General features: G+C 39.9%; 1 protein-coding gene across 1 annotated transcript in view; it reads right to left on the bottom strand.

Annotated features, from left to right (window-relative positions):
• Positions 1-17,500, bottom strand: part of elp1 (elongator acetyltransferase complex subunit 1) — a 210,443-nt gene that overhangs the window by 179,938 nt on the left and 13,005 nt on the right. Inside the window, exon 2 of the mRNA XM_039758179.1 lies at positions 15,945-16,099. Within this exon, the coding sequence (XP_039614113.1) occupies positions 15,945-16,094 (150 nt within the window). The 5' untranslated portion in view covers positions 16,095-16,099. The remainder of the gene's footprint in view (positions 1-15,944; positions 16,100-17,500) is intronic.

Below are 17,500 nucleotides of genomic sequence, written 5' to 3' on the forward strand. Positions count from 1 at the left end.
ATTAGGGCTCGTCTCAATTTTGCTAAGAAACATCTCAATGATTGCCAAGACTTTTGGGAAAATACCTTGTGGACTGATGAGACAAAAGTTGAACTTTTTGGAAGGCAAATGTCCCGTTACATCTGGCGTAAAAGGAACACAGCATTTCAGAAAAAGAACATCATGCCAACAGTAAAATATGGTGGTGGTAGTGTGATGGTCTGGGGTTGTTTTGCTGCTTCAGGACCTGGAAGGCTTGCTGTGCTGTGCTTGATTGCAGTTATTGCTGCTAAGGGTGGCCCAACCAGTTATTAGGTTCAGGGGGCAATTACTTTTTCACACAGGGCCATGTAGGTTTCTCCCTAAATAATAAAAACCATCATTTAAAAACTGCATTTTGTGTTTACTTGTGTTATATTTGACTAATGGTTAAATGTGTTTGATGATCAGAAACATTTTGTGTGACAAACATGCAAAAGAATAAGAAATCAGGAAGGGGGCAAATAGTTTTTCACACCACTGTACATACTTATTATGATCCAGCTTGGTTCAAAACACGAAACACATTTTATCATAGTGAATAACAAATAATAGCATCAGCTTTTAAGCATAAGCTCAAAAGGATATGAGACTCAGACACATGCCAGGTGCACACATAGAGCAGGGTTCAAATTTAACTCTTACAATAGTCTCCGTAATGTCGGTTCCAATTCAGCACACGACTCCAAAAGGACAACTCTAGGATGTCTAAATTAGCTATCTAATCTAAATCAGACATCGTCACGAAAATGGACACAAATACCATTAACGACATTTAAATAACCGCAAAAATGTTTCTCAGTTTGTCTCTCTAAAAATCCTCCGAAGAGATGAGACTTTTTCAAAGAGATTTTTGATTTTTCAAGTCCTGCGAGACAAAACTTTTGACATGAAATTGTTTCAAATCCTGCCCTCATTCGTGTGAATGCCTTTGACAGACACATTTCCTGCTCTCTCAGCTCTTATAAATTTTTACGTTTTCCTCACTTTAAGTTCCCAATTAAAGAAGACGTTTTATGTCCAAATCCTATTGAAGAATTTCATCCCAAAGGGTTATCAACAGAAGAAATGAGTACGCAGGCAATCCTAGCACCGAGAAACGATGAAGTCAAACGAATTAACGTGAAAATTGCTGATCGGTTACACAGCAAATTGGTTAAATGAGTATCAATAGACTATACTGAAACAGTTGGTGGTGATGGTGCGGAAGATGAAAACATCAACTTACAATATCACGAAGAATATCTACAACCGTTAACACCATACGAATTACTGTAGAAAGAAGGATGTATCCAAGAAAGGTAATGTAGTACATCTTCCGTGGATAACATTGGACACCAACGGAGATCTTGATATGCCATTTGTATTACAACGCTAACCATTTCCCATCAGAATAGATTTTGCAAAGACAAATTTGCACACAAATCTCATAGACAAACATTCAAAAAAGTCGGTTTCTCACAGGCAGTTATACGTTGTGTTGTCACAAATGTAAGTACAAACACAGAATCCAAATTCAATGCAATATTGATGAAAATTTTATTCAAAAAAGTGTTTTTACTGAAGTTTAAAAAATATTTGCGCAAAGCCAAATAGAACGAAATAGTATAATGCAATGAAAAACTCGAACGGAACCTGACACATAATTTACTTTCAAATTATTACATTTTACTATTTGTTATTATGGTTAATTACTTGCTGTAATGTAAAATATGTGACAATTCCCATGAAAATAACAATTTGATTAAACTGTACATCCGCTTCCCATACGCGAGCGGCACAACAGCAAGGTGGCTTGCGCGTAGCGCCGGCCTGGGGGTTGGCAAGCGAGCAGAGGGGTCAAATCCCCCTAGTCCATATAATTTAACTGTGGCAAAAAGAACTACCTTGTTTAATGAAGTTAGAACATGTATGCATGTTTTAACTGATTTGAAAGTTAGAGTGTTTTCTGTTATTTGTTTGCTTTATCAAAGACACAGATATCATATTTTTGTTTTTTTTAAATATTTTGTCACAGTGTGACATGCGTTAAGAGATTTGCTCAGACCGCCATGCCACCGTTGGTTTAGACAGGCACAAGCCACAGCCATGTGCACTACTGTTTCAGTCTCTTGTACCGAGTACCTGTTGTGGTGCAAAATTTGGTATATAAGCTGATAAATATTTTGTATGTCTTTATTTGTAACTTAAGACATTAGTGTTCTGTCATCGAGAAGAACAGCAATGGTTTGATGGTTAAGAACCCTCTCCCCCTTTTTAGGGCAGAGTCTTTGTAATTTTATGACAGGGTCAGGTGAAGGGCCTAAAACCAGTTTGGCAAGCGATTCTCTGCAGGTCTCGCTCAATGAACCCCCGCATGGAGGCCAACTACCTCGCTGGCAAGCTTCACCTTAACAAATGGTATTGGGGGCACCAGAATTCTATTGGTCTAAAGTTGCCTGAAGCCATTAAGTACCACGATGCCCTATTAGCTGTAGGGTTTGGACAGAGAATCTATAAATTTGCTTGCTTTACCCCCTTTCTGTCATCTGATGAAGGAGGATCCCACACACCATGAACTGAAAAAGACCCCACTGAGAAGCACAACTCGGCGGCCATATTGAGACAGGCATGTGGCCTGTTCTGAAGAAAGATGCCTTAGCTAGAGACGTTTTCAATAATAAACAAGTCTGTGTGCCACCTGAAACTACACATCAGCATTTATCAGGCTGTACGGTTCCCAATATTCACTTGTACTTTGCTTATTGTTATTATTTATGAATATTATCAATAATGTATTATTTAAAGTTGTAACTTAACTCCTGCTTGTTGTTTACTATACCTAATTGCCTGAGGTTATAAATGCAGAAGAGAAGGCGGGGAGACGTTATAGGGTACAATATCTTATATCAGTGGTAAGTCTGTGAGATTTGAGGCATTCTGACAAAGGCTGCACTTTTAATAATACGAAAGGGGAAAGTAGAGCAATAGAGAACTCTACCAAGACAAAACAGTACTGAAGATCTATTTGCTGACAGGAGTGTCTTTCAGGTGTGTAAAAGAGGGAAATATAATACTGTATACAACATATTTGGGATATACAGTGGAACCTCAGGTCACAAACGTCTCGGACCACGTACAAATCGGGTTACGACCAAAAAGATCACCAAACTTTTGCATCTGTTCTCGACCACACACTCGGGTGACGAACAAGCCAGTTTCCCTTCCGGTTAGTACGTGCTGATGATTTCTGCACGTGTTCAGTCTCTCCTTGTACAATACATTGTTCTCGGTCAGACGTGCGTGCATGCAAGGTTAGTTTTCTTGGTTGTTTATGGTTAGTTTTTGAATAAATGAAGGATATTTTTTAAATTTTCATTTTTTTCCCTGTGCTTAAAACTCATTTAAAAAAAAAGTGTTTACAGCGAGCGGTTTGTAAGGCTGTTGCATGAACTCTTGCAATGTTAGTTTTCTCTGTTCAAGGTCTTGACCCAAGGTTCCACTGTACTGCAGTGTAACGGCTCTGTGCTGGCATCTGGAAGGCTGTCGGTTCAAATCCCAATACTACCAGAAGGGATCCTACTCTGTTGGGCCTTTGAGTAAGGCCCTTAACCTTAGAAATAAACTTGATCCATTAAGCTAAAAATTCAAGACAGAGGTAAAGAATTTGGGGGTAATTATTGACTCGGACCGAAATTTTAAATCACATATTAATCAGATCACTAGGACAGAATTTTTTCACTTAAGAAAAATCGGAAAAGTTAGACCTCTTATAACTTTGCAAGATACAGAAAAATGAGTTCACGCCTTTGTTTTCAGTCGAGTAGATTCTTGTAACGCACTCCTCTCAGGACCACCCAAAAAAGACATCAATCAATTGCAAAGAGTGCAGAATGCAGCTGCCAGAATCTTAACTAGGAAAATGGGATTAATAAAGTATCTATCTATCTATCTATCTATCTAAAAATCCAAGAACATCACACCAGTCTTCGCGTCGTTACACTGGTTACCAGTGTCATTTAGAATTGACTTTAAAATACTGCTTATGGTTTACAAAGCCTTCAATAATCTCGCTCCATCCTAGATCTTGGAATGCCTCTCACCTTACACTCCAAATCATAATCTTAGATCTTCAAGTGAAGGTCTGCTTTTAACTCCAAGAGCTAAACTTAAAAGAAGTGGTGGCCGCCTGCTGTTATGCACCTAAAATTTGGAATAGCTGACCGATAGAAATTTGCCAGGCTAATACGGTGGCGCACTTTAAAAAAACTGCTAAAAACCCATTACAGTCAACCCTTGTTTATCGCGGTTAATCCGTTCCAGACTCTGCCGCGATAAATGAATTTCCGCGAAGTAGGATTCTTTATTTATAAATCGAATATTTTCGCAGTTAAGAGCATAGAAAAACCTGTTTACAACCTTCTAAATACAGTAATCCCTCCTCGATCGCGGGGGTTGCGTTCCAGACCCCCAGGAGTTTTAGTTAATATGTAATACATGCTCTGATTGGGTAGCTTCTAAACCATCCGCCAATAGCGTCCCTTGTAAGAAATCAACTGGGCAATCAAACTGAGGAAGCATGTACCATAAATTAAAGACCCATTGTCCAGAAAGCGTGAACCAGCTAAAAATCCGATATATATTTAGATGTGCTTACATTTAAAATCTGCGATAGAGTGAAGCCGCGAAAGTCGAAGCGCGATATAGCGAGGGATTACTGTATTTTAACATAGCTTTCTCATAGCTTCATTTTAGTGTAACCCTGATATTCTGTATAAATTATTTTTTTGTCATGGCTCCGCAATCCGCACTAACCCCTACTTTTTCTGCTGTTCTTTTTTCAATTTTTTCACCACCTGATCAGGGCACCATGCAGTCCCTACATTGACGGATTGAAGGCCAGCTATTCACATGACTGTCATCATCTAATTCTTCCACGTGAAGCCTGAAAACCATGAGGACTAATCGAGATCATTTCTGTTAGGTAGAATGTCTAGTGGTGGCTGGTCAGGTGGATTTCTGGCCTTGGAACCCCTGCAGATTTTTTTTTTCCTCCAGCCCTCTGGAGTTTTTTTTGTTGTTTCTGTCCTCCTGGCCATCGGACGTTACTTTATTCTTGCCAAATCTTATTTTTATATTTATCTTTCTTCATCTTGTAAAGCACTTTGAGCTACATCATTTGTATGAAAACGTGCTATAGAAATAAATGATGTTGTTGTTGTTAACCTGAAAGTTGCTCCTGAGGCTGACCCCAACCCCCCCAGGTTTTGTGAAAAGACAAATTTCTCTTAGGGATTAACAAACTATATCAATCTTAATATTCAAATTGAAATAACCTCTCTCAAGCTAAATTTAAAACAGTGATCTAACCTGTAATTGAAATTTTGAGGCATATTTCTCTGTCTGTTTTAAAGAATACGTTTTGTATTTTTCATCTCAAAGTTATTTCTTCAGAAACATGGTGTTTTGGGGTACAAAATTTGTAAATTGTGTTATGCATTTTCATTATATTTTGCTCAAGACAACAACAGATGAAATACATTTAGGACACATCAAAGCATATCCTCTTCCCGATTGTACCTCACTTTTAAAACTGCTGTTCCAACAAAGAAAGGAAGACATGCTGGTGCCTAAGGCTATCAATTAGTTTATAACCTGGGCATCTGGGACAACAAGTTGCTACATTTGTTTTACAGCCTGGGAAAGGAAGACATGCCAGTATGTATTAAGCAACATTAAAGGTTTTATTGTTTAAGAAAACGGACAGTGAATTCATTAATCATATTGACAGTCAGCCAATCAGAATACCTAACAATCACATCTTGCAAAACCCCCGGGTAGAATTTTATAATAAATATTCCTCTTTGAAGAGCAACATTAGGAGGGAGGAAGAAAAAGGGATGAAGATGTCAGGAGAAGAGAACAGAGCGGTGTCAGAAGAGGGCACTGGCATCGTGCAGCCATTTCCACCTGATCATCATAAAAGCATCTCATGAACAGCTGCGAGTGCTCGATCACAAGCCACCTGCAACATTCATCCCTGTCATCTTTACCTTTTCGTAAGCTTTCTCTAAAGGTTATATATATCCTGACTTTACTATCAATCCTATTTTCTATTATTCTTTGTTCTACTGGTATTATTATTCCTATAATAAATACCATGCTGCTTTTAACTTTCTATGCTTTGTCTTAATGTCTAGAGCAGGGGGGTCTCCAACACGTCGCCTGCGAGCTACCAGTAGCTCGCAAACCCTTAGCAAGTAGATCGCCAAAGGGTTAAAGAATCCTACATAAATTCGAAAACTTGATTAGTCAAATTAGGGGTAGGCGATCTTTCCAAAAATCGCATCATAATCCACAATCTGAAATGCAATCTATCTTTTCAATGTGGCATACACTTAAGAGAATATCCGGACTCAAACTCATCAAGACCTAAGTAATACTTTAAATATTAAACAAAGTTTAATTCAAATGTTCTCTCATTCGCTAGCTAAGTGGAGTTAAGGAACACACCCCGAAGCTGGCAAATAAGTGAGGAAGGCCCCTTCCCCTGGCCCATTGTGTGGATCTCGGATTCACGCAAATAAAATCGGTGCCGCAAGCAAACTATGATACATAGCGAAATGAGACAAGTCACAAAAAAATCAACTGGAATGTTCAAGCAAATTATAGAAAAAAACCTGATCTAAATCCGTTAAGTAGTTCTCTTTTGAAACGCGAACAGACATACAGACAGAGAGACATTGGATTTTCTATATTATATATTAGTAAACCTTCAGAATAATGTGCAGTTAAAGTCTCAACAGCATTCTCAGCTTTTCTGGAGCTTAGTAGAGCCCGATAACTATAAGAATCTTCACCAAGCAGCTCTGAAAATGTCTGCTTTGTTTGGGTCTCCATACCTCTGTGAGTCTGACGTGAATGTCATGAAATCAAAGTTCAGAACAAGACTGACAGACGAACATTTAAATGACTCCATAAGAGTGAACCGGAGTCGCTACACTCCACCATATACCTCAGTGCCAGTCATCTGACGAACTCAAAAACACATCACACATGCGACTGGACATGTGAATAAAGTGAAACAGTTACATGTGACAAAATGACAAGTGAATAAGTCATATCTGTGTATTTGTAATTGCATTGTTTTGTTTTGACAGAATTCATGTTTTAATTCAATAGTGTAGTGTATCTAGAAAGTGCATACAGACTGCACTTTTGCAGGTGAACTAAATATTTTTTTGTGATGTTTCAGTGCAAAATGTGAGTTGTGGACATCAACATTTTGTAAATGTTCAGGCAAAACAAGCTTATTCAGTTTGTTTGGGTTGAAATAAGCTATGAGAGTAAACGTTAGAAAACATGAGTAGCTCTCGGCCATTTTCATTTTGTAAAAGTAGCTCTTTAGGGGAAAAAAGGCTGGAGACCCCTGGACTAGAGTGATTGAAGTAATAAGGTAGATTTCTTTGAGCACCTGGTGCAGCTAGAGGTTTGCCATACACTGTGTGCTGCGAGGTTTATTAAGGCTGAGGGTGAGAGCTCCACCCAATAGTAGGGAAAAGTATGTAAAGTAAGGCATTATTGTCTGATAAATGGCCTATAGTCGAGGATGCTGAGCCTTTGTATGTTTAGATGTATTCTTGTAGACTAAAAGTAATATATTTTGGTCTGAGATATATTTAAAACACTGTATGTTGTTTGTGCAGATAATAAGTAAAGTAATATGGAAAAGTTTGGGAACCACTCTCAGCCTGCATAATTTACTCTATTTTCAACAAAAAAAGATCACAGTGGTATGTGACTGAGGGGACTGGGCAGTCTCATGGTCTGGAATCCCTACAGATTTTATTTTTTCTCCAGCCGTCTGAAGTTTTTTTGTTTTTTCTGTCCCCCCTGGCCATTGAACCTTACTCTTATTCGATGTTAATGTTGATTTATTTTGTTTTATAATTGTGTCTTTCATTTTTCTATTCTTTAATATGTAAAGCACTTTGAGCTACTGTTTGTATGAAAATGTGCTATATAAATAAATGTTGTTGTTGTTGTGTTTCATTTCCTAGGAACATCGGAGTACCGGGGTGTTTTCCGAACAAAAATTTTTAGTGAAGCAATACTTCGTTGTATTAAATTAAATCAAATGTGAAAAACTGGCTGTGCTAAAATTTGGGTTTGTGTTTGGTTGGATTAGCTCGTGAAGCCTTGAACTTCATAGACAAGTGTGTCCAAGCATGAGAAAAGGTATTTAAGGTGGTCAATTGCAAGCTGTGCTTCCCTTCGACTCTCCTCTGAAAAGTGACTGCATGGGATCCTCAAAGCAACTCTCCAAAGATCTGAAAACAAAGATTGTTCAGTCTCATGGTTTAGGGGAAGGTTACAAAAAGCCATCTCAGAGGTTTAAACTGTCAGTTTCAACTGTAAGGAATGGAATCAGGAAATGGAAGGCCACAGGCACTGTTGCTGTTAAACCTCAGGTATGGTAGGCCAAGAAAAATACAGGAGCGGCATATGCAGAGGCAGGATTGTGAGAGACAACCCACAGATCACCTCCAAAGACCTGCAAGAACATCTTGCTGCAGATGGTGTATCTGTACATCGTTCTACAATTTAGAACATCTGTATGGCAGGGTGATGAGAAAGAAGCCCTTTCTGCACTCACGCCACAAACAGAGTCGCTTGTTGTATCAAATGCTCATTTAGACAAGTCAGATTCATTTTGGAACAAAGTGCTTTGGACTGATGAGACAAAAATGGAGTTATTTGGTCAGAACAAGAAGCGCTTTGCATGGCGGAAGAAGAACACTGCATTCCAAGACAAACACCGGCTACCTACTGTCAAATTTAGTGGAGGTCCCATCATGCTGTGGGGCTGTGTGGCCAGTTCAGGGACTGGGGCCCTTGTTAAAGTCGAGGGTCACATGAATTCAACCCAATATCAACAAATTCTTCAGGATAATGTTCAAGCATTAGTCACAAAGTTGAAGTTACGCAGGGGTTGGATATTCCAACAAGACAATGACCCAAAACACAGTTCGAAATCTACAAAGGCATTCATGCAAAGGGAAAAGTCCAATGTTCTGGAATGGCCGTCACAGTCCCCTGACTTGAATATCATCGAAAATCTATGGGATGATTTGAAGCAGGCTGTCCTGGTAAGTCTTTACCAACTCAGACACCTCCGGGATTACATGCTACCCTCCCAATTACTAAAGAACTTCTACACGTCCACCATCAAGTATACCCTGGCAGGAAGTATTACTGCCTGGTTAGGGAACAGCATGTGGCAGGACCACAAGGCTCTGCAAAGGGTGGTGCAACTTAGTTGAATGCATTACAACAACATTTATTTAAATAGCGCATTTTCATACAAATAATGGAGCTCAAAGTGCTTTACATGATGAAGAAAGAGAAAAAAGACAAAGTAAGAATTAAAATAAGAGAACACTAATTAACATAGAATAAAAGTAAGGTCCAATGGCCAGGGAGGACAGAAAAAAACCAAAAAAAACTCCGGACAGCTGGAGAAAAAATAAAATCTGCAGGGGGTCCGAGGCCATGAGACCACCCAGCCCCCTCTAGGCATTCTACCTAACATAAATGATCAGTCCTCATGGTATTCAGGGTTCTCATGGAAGGACTTGATGATGACGGTCACATGGACTTTTGGCCTTTAATCCATCGATGTAGGGAACATCACGGTGCTTTGATTAAGTGGTGATGGCGCAGATCACCATCACAGAAAACCAGAAAAAGAACAGGAGAGAGAGTAGGGGTCAGTACGGAGTGTTCACGGAGTATTACTGGGTTTTCACTACCTATCTGTTCCAATACTTTAGCTTAATTGAATACCGTGTTTCCCCGAAAATAAGACAGGGTCTTATATTAATTTTGCACCAAAAGATGCACAAGGGCTTATTTTCAGGGGATATCTTATATTTATTCATGTACACCAATATACATTTATCCAAATACAGTCATGTCATCTTCTTCTGGAATATCGTCATAACTCTCCACATTCAAACCCTGAATTCCAGCCTGAATTTCCTGCTACTCGATGTGTGCGTTTCAATGTTTGATGAATGACTCGATGTGGTGAAGCAAAATGCCGACATACAAATGCATTTGGGGTGCTTTTATATTCAAGCGTCGCATATTCCCCAAAGTAACGACACGATACATTTTAAAAGTCTCACATACCATCTTCTGTGCCGTCTTTTTTTTTTTTTGCACCTTCACAATACCAATGTATGGCGGCGTATTTAAGCCACATAGGAAAAAAAAAAAAAGGATATAATGAAAATGTCTATTTTGTGAATAAAGTTGAAAATTCAGCTTTAAACTCGAAATATCCACTTTAATCTCGTAGTTTACTTTGTCATTAAAGTAGACCGTCGTAAACGTCATCTTAAAAACCGACCCAGTTGTTAAATTGCTACGAGCTTCTGGGGCTTCCTCCTGAGCGGACAGCAGCGGCAAGCAGCATCATTAAAATATGTATGTTACATTTACAGATAAATCGCTAACTTTAAGTAATGAATACTGTTAATAATTACACATACACTGGCACGGTGGCAGAGCGGTAACGCTCCGGTCTCGCAGGGAGTCACGTCCCTTGTGATCATTGCCTGGAATTTGCACATTTTCCTGGTGGGTTGGCACAGTGGGCTCAGTTTTCCATCCAAAGACATGAAGGTTTGGGGATTTGGTGAAGTTTCAATGACGCCAGTGTACGTGTGTGCCTGTGTTCACCTTGCGATGAGCTGATGCCCCGTCCAGAGATTTTGTTTCTGTCTTGCTCCGATGCTGCTAGACTGGCCGCTTCGCCGAATTGATGGATGTAATCACTAAACATCCTATTCAGAGATATTGTGGCTAGATGTCCTCGGAATTTAATGGCCGTTTCGGGCACACGCGTTACATCGCGTGAAGTATAAACCTGCCGTTAGGCGCCTTACTTTTCAGCTGATGATCCTGACTAGGGCTTATTTTTGGGGTAGGGTTTATATTACAGAGCAGCCTGAAAATCATGCTAGGGCTAATTTTCAAGTAGGTCTTATTTTCGGGGAAACACTGGGTAACCGGGTGGCTTGATACAAAATGTGCTCTGTTCTGTTATTTAATATATCAAGATGTAAAGGCCAAGGAATAAAAGGCTGAAACTCGGATCTCTCTTATCATAGTCATCTTTTGATCTCACACAAATATTTTCAGTACACGGCAAAAACAAAGCTGAGACCACCCACAAGTGCCACCTCAGCCACAGGGACTGCCACTCCTGCAAAGGCTTCACCAGTCACAAACAACACAACAACAAAAGCAACAAACAGCAAGGGAATCTTTGCAAAGTCGCCATCGACTGATGGCGGCCTTACTTTCTGATGAAATGAGCTTTTTAGAGGACAAATTCACAACATCTATTCACTGTGGATAAAGGTGTTTGCTAAATAAATATATAATAATATTCTCTTCCGTTCAGGTAATATTTGGTCCTTTTATTTTTATATAAAATGGCACAGTTTTCTTAATTACAAAAATCTACCCTAACTACTTTAAAAAATTCACAATATCTAGAGATTTGTGCTTGTGCACCTGAATAAGAAAAATATTTACCAGTATCCCTAGATTAATGAAAAATGTCGTGCTTATTTTTACATCTGCCTTTCATTACAAACTTCCATTTTTAACACTCAACTCAAAATATTTTTTTTATTTTACTGAGGTTTATGTAACAAGCAGTTGTGGTATCGCGCACTGGTGTCAAACTCCAGTCCTGGAGGGCCGCAGTGGCTGCAGGTTTTCATTCTAACCATCTTCTTCATTAGTGACCACTTTTATGCTGCAAATGAACTTCTTTTGCTTTAGTTTTAATTAACTTCACTCAGGCCCCCTTAGTTGTCTCTTTTTCTATAATTAGCAGCTAAACCATAATGAGACACAAAACGAGGTGCCACATGACCAGCTCACCTGTACCCATCACACAATATGTGAAAATAAAGAAAGGAGGAGTTCTCAGTAAGGTTGATCTCTCAGGTCACCAAAACACTTTGACGATGTTCTTAGAAAAAGCAGAAAATCAACAGTTTTGGAAATGTCTGCTGTGGCAGAATGAGAGCAGCAATGAGCCATGGAATTAAATAACGAGTTTAATTAACAGCAAGAATTGGCTTCTCATTACTAAAGTGACTGCAGTGAAACTGGCTGGAGTTTGACGCTCCAGTTTAGGTGGTCATCTGTTGGCTCGTTTCACGTCTCATTTCTGTTTGGCTGCCATTTGATGAAGAAATAAATCAATTCAGAGGTCTGACTCCTTAAAAATAGGGCTGTTAAAATGAAGGGAAAAAAAGTGAATTAGCAGTGAATCCTGGTCACCGATTAGGAAAAGGGTTAGGATGAAAACCTTCAGCCTCTGCGGCCCTCCAGGCCCAGAGTTCGACACCCCTGGTATAGCGGGTCCGCGGTTTCAAAAAAAAAAAAACAGGGCCAGGTTTTAAATCCATAAAGATATGTCCTCTGTGGGCGCGATTGCACGACTGCGGGGAGTTAATGAGGTAGTTGGGGTGAGTCGCACCTGCACGTGCAGATGTGATCGTTCTCAATCGCTTCATTGGCTTCCTGCTGCGTGTGATTAAGACGCTGTGCCCACGGAGACATGGGTGTATACAGTCATATGAAAAAGTTTGGGAACCCCTCCTAATTCTTTGGATTTTTGTTTCTCATTGGCTGAGCTTTCAAAGTAGCAACTTCCTTTTAATAAATGACATGCCTTATGGACACAGTAGGATTTCAGCAGTGACATTATGTTTATTGGATTAACAGAAAATATGAAACATGCATCATAACAAAATTAGAGAGGTGCATAAATGTGGGCACCTCAACAGAGATATGACATCAATACTTAGTTGAGCCTCCTTTTGCTCCTTTGAGCCTCTAGACCACAGGTCACTAATAGGCGGACCGCGGTCCAGGTCTGGACCCAGACTCTGTTCTGTCCGGACCCAGACCCGGAACAGACATATCATTCAAGTTTTATTTAGTTTTGGCGGAGATTACATTTTTACCGGCGACTCTTTTCTGCCAGTGTTTCTACATCGCTACTCATTGAAAGGGACCTCCTTTGTGTCTCTGATTGGCCAGTACTTGTTGCCTTCGTGGGTTCGAGTTGTTGGTTGGGTTTAAGCATGAAGACTGATATTAGTCAAAGTGAAGGCAAGAATTTCAGCCAATCGCAGGCAGAGTAGTGCGGGCCTTCACTGAATAGCGGAGCGGAAAAACCTTCATTCTGAGTAAAACCAGCTGACACTCTTGTGAGAGAAAAATATACAGGAGTGAGAAGACAAGAGAGAGAAAAGCGACGAAATAGTCAGTGTGTCATGGCTTTTGCTAAACGACGGAAGCTTGACACTGAAAACCGGGCTTTTAATCCGGAATGGACCGAGGCGTTTATGTTCATACTTCCCGTAGGAAGATTGGAACCGCTGTGTCTCATCTGCTCTGAGATGGTGGCAGTGGTTAAAAGCGGGAATGTGAAACACCACAATGAATCCAAGCACAAAATTACATTTGAGAAAAGTTACCCACTAAATTCGCCAGTTAGGCTACAGAAAATAAGCGATCTTAAAGCCAACTAACGATCGGTCAACGAGGAATTTAACACATTCATTTACTGGCCAACAACTCGCTAACGAGTCCTGCTTCAGAGATGCGTCACAAAAAACATTCAGTGAAGACAATCTTGCATGAGGATGGCACTGATACCATTCCAGCCCAGATTTAAAATCCTGGCACACCGAGCAAGAGCTCATTTCTCTCACTGAACAAGAAAAAGTAGGCATTGGGATACGAGGGAAAGAAGGATGGGAAGATTGGTTTAGTTGATGATCAGATTTACTGCGAAACTGGTTATGCCTGTTCAGCTGTGCACATATTAAAAACTCTTATATATTTTAATTTTATATGAGGCCAAGTCTTTTTTTGTTGAAACGTTAAAAAGTATTATTATTATTATTTTGAAAGTACTTATTATTTATAATTCTTAGTTGAATGTCAAAGTTACCTTGCTTTTACTTACTTTTACTGTTATTTATTTTTCCTAATTTTATTGTATGTAGCCCTCCAGTGTCCAAAGTTGCACTGAAAATAAATATTGTTGAAATGGCATTGAACTTTCTTCTTTTGATTTGAGTCGTTGACTTCATACAGTGCAGATGTTGATACGATGGCAATGCTACTTCAAAATATATAAATTAACTATAATGTAAAAATTATAATGCAGCTTAAACATGATGATGCTGCGGATCTGTACATGAGGAAATTTTCTCTATCCGGACCTTCTTAAATCATAATTGACTACCCCTGCTCTAGACGCTGTCCTCCTATAGCCCGTGATGAGTGTCTGGATTCTGGATGTTGGTATTTCTGACCATTCTTCATACAAAATCTCTCCAGTTTAGTTCAATTTGATGGCTGCCAAGCATGGAAAGACTGCTTGAATATCATCGAAACTCTATGGGATGGTTTGAAGTCACTGAATATTCGGGTGGAGTGTGGCGAGCAAGGCAGGTGCCCTCCCTAGGCTTCCGAGGTGCGACCACGTGATCGTGAAGGAAGAAGGGAGGAGAGCCGACCTCGGACGTTCTGGCCGTGATGCCTGGAGGCAGCCAAGGCGGAGGTGGGCCGGAAGGAGCCGGTGGCTGCCGAGTCTCCGCCGGCTAAGCAAGCAATGGGTGAGCCGGGGAGAACGAAAAGGAGGTGGGCCGAGATCAGGAGGAGTCAGTCTGAATTTTAACCTTGGATTTTTAATGGATTTATTGATTTTTTTTATCCCCACTTTTCATAACGATTTTTATGGAGTTATTTATGTATTGTTAGAACACTTCTGTTGGTTTTACTTGTGTTTTAACTTTTCTTTTCATAAAAGCACTTGAGCACTTTATTCACCATCCTCTGGCATCAACAGTGACTTGTCCTCATTTGTCAGTTCATCTCGGCCATAACTATCGACGGTGTTGGTTCAGCAGACTCCCATGTGGGAAGAGGGAGTATGTAGGGGGCCGGCATCGTCACACCAGTAATGGCGCACCACATGAATACAGTTGACTTGAGCACAGTCCGTTGACCAAATATGTGCAAAATGATTTAAAATATGAAGAGGTAGGGGAAGTGACGGCGAAGGTGGTAGGAAATGAGAACGCATGCACCAACCGGCCACCCTGCTGCCGAGAGTTGATTCTACAGGGTGGTCCAAGATCTAATTATGCAGGTCTAGATCATCTGGATGACTTTGATTAATGTGGGGATAATTCCAGCTGGGTGCAAAGATGATTCTTCATGTATTCAGTTCGTACACTTCTCGATGGTCCGGGATTTTTCGGGTGATTTTCTATGTAACAAACTTAAAAAGTTATAGCGTAATGAAAATTGCATAATTAGATCTGGACCACCCTATATAATAAAATAAAATAAAAATAAAAAGGAATAATTCAAAAAACCTTCGATTTTAATATAAAGCTATAGTGCAGAGTTTCAGCGTAGTATATGTGTACCAAATTTCAGGCTACAGGTTAGTTGATTTTGGACCGCAGACCTTCCTGGGTTGACCTTTGACCTTGGAGGTCGATCATCACCTCAAAAGCGGATAGTAGACGTCACATAGTTTATGTGAACCAAATTTCAGGTCAATTGGTCAAACGGTTTGCGAGCTACATATGACTTAAAATCCTGGACAGACAGACAGCCACGATAGCGTATTATAGAAGAAGATCTGCGTGTATGTTATGAAGAATTCATCTCGCAATTTAAAGATGTGTCTTTTAAACCTTCGACACAAACTACTGGGTTAATTTCTTAGGTTACAGTAACAAATCAAAATTTTGAGAGAAAAAAAAAGAATAACGTAACGTAAAGGAAAAGCACGTCACACTTTGGTGTGCATTTCTAAAGTATATGAATACCTGTTTACTCTGAGGGTCCAGCTGTGCAATTCCATGATTTGATGCAACGAGTACAGTCCCAGTGTCTGAATGCACTGCAAAGCACTGCGGCCTACCAAAGCCCTGTAGGCCAACACACTCCAAGCTCTTCTGCACCCTGAGGTTCCGCATTAAACCTGCAAATAAAAGAAACAAAGTCCTTCAGTTAGCGCATACTCAATTATTCACATGGACCATAAAGTGCCATTCGGATTTGAGAAATCAGGTAAATAACCTCAGAGAATCCGGATAAACCTCTACAAGAATAATCCAATTATGTGGCTTTGTAAACCCTTAACCAGGTTACGGATTTTCTCATCTGCGCAAGTCTGCTACACTCCATCAGTCTGCACATGTATTTGCTCTGCTCACATTCTCAGAAGCGTCCACAAGATAAACTTCCTGAGGCAGATGTTTGGACGATCATGTCATTCCTTCCCCTGGCTGAAATAATCTGTCTCAATATTTCAGAAATTGCAAAATTTACATTGATGAGCTGAACATACAGCGCTAAACTCATCAACGCAATCTGTAGAGCAGTAGGGCAACACATTAAAAGTAAGGTGTGTTACGTGATGCGATCAATTTATAAAGTAACAACTATCCTAACTATTTGTTGTTCCACAAACACTTGGGTGTAAAGGCACACGTATTGGTGTTCTGGGGCCTCATGTATAAACGGTATGTACACACAGAAATGTTGCGTAAGGACTTTTCCACGTTCAAATCGCGATGTATAAAACCTAAACTTGGTGTAAAGCCACGCACTTTTCCACGGTACCTCATGCCTTGTCGTACGCGAGATCTCCGCTCGGTTTTGCAGACTGGCGGCACCCAGCGTCAAAGCAGTGCTACTGTTCATGTGTGGTTACTCATTATTTTCCTGACGCGCCTTTATAAATACACTGAAACTAACCGCATATTGTTTATTAGTGTAACGCATCTGATTGTAATTAACTCGTAACAATATAATGGTCCAGGGAATAGCCATAGTATTCCAAATACCATAACTGCTTTACAGTTGTTACTCTCACTGCACATTCTTCTTCTTCTTCTTCTTCTTCTTTCAGCTGCTCCCGTTAGGAGTTGCCACAGCGGGTCATCTTTTTCAATATTCCTCTCACTGCACCACTCGGAGTATTTATATCGCTGTATCTGAGTGTGAATCACAGCAGCAGCTGATCGGAAAGAGAATTATCGGTATACAGCATCAGGCGCACGCTACCTCAGCCACGGCAAAACGTTTCAAAGTCTTTCCTGTACGGACCTCGCGGTTCAGAAACAGTTTCATCCCAAGAACTTTAAACGCAGTCAATCAAGTGCTCCTTGTAGAACTGTTATTACTTATAAGTACAATCACCCCACTGTAAACTTGCACTATAGTTATAATATCACACAACCTGAGCCGCTTTATAAAGCGCGTATTTACATATGATGACGATATCATTTTTAAGATGAAATGCAGCAAAATATATTTATTAAATTATACAGATAAAACTTTAACTTCATTTAAATAATCTATATTCTTCACTGGGAGT

The sequence above is a fragment of the Polypterus senegalus genome, chromosome 7 (assembly GCF_016835505.1).
Source record: "Polypterus senegalus isolate Bchr_013 chromosome 7, ASM1683550v1, whole genome shotgun sequence".
NCBI classification, from domain to species: Eukaryota; Metazoa; Chordata; class Cladistia; order Polypteriformes; family Polypteridae; genus Polypterus; species Polypterus senegalus.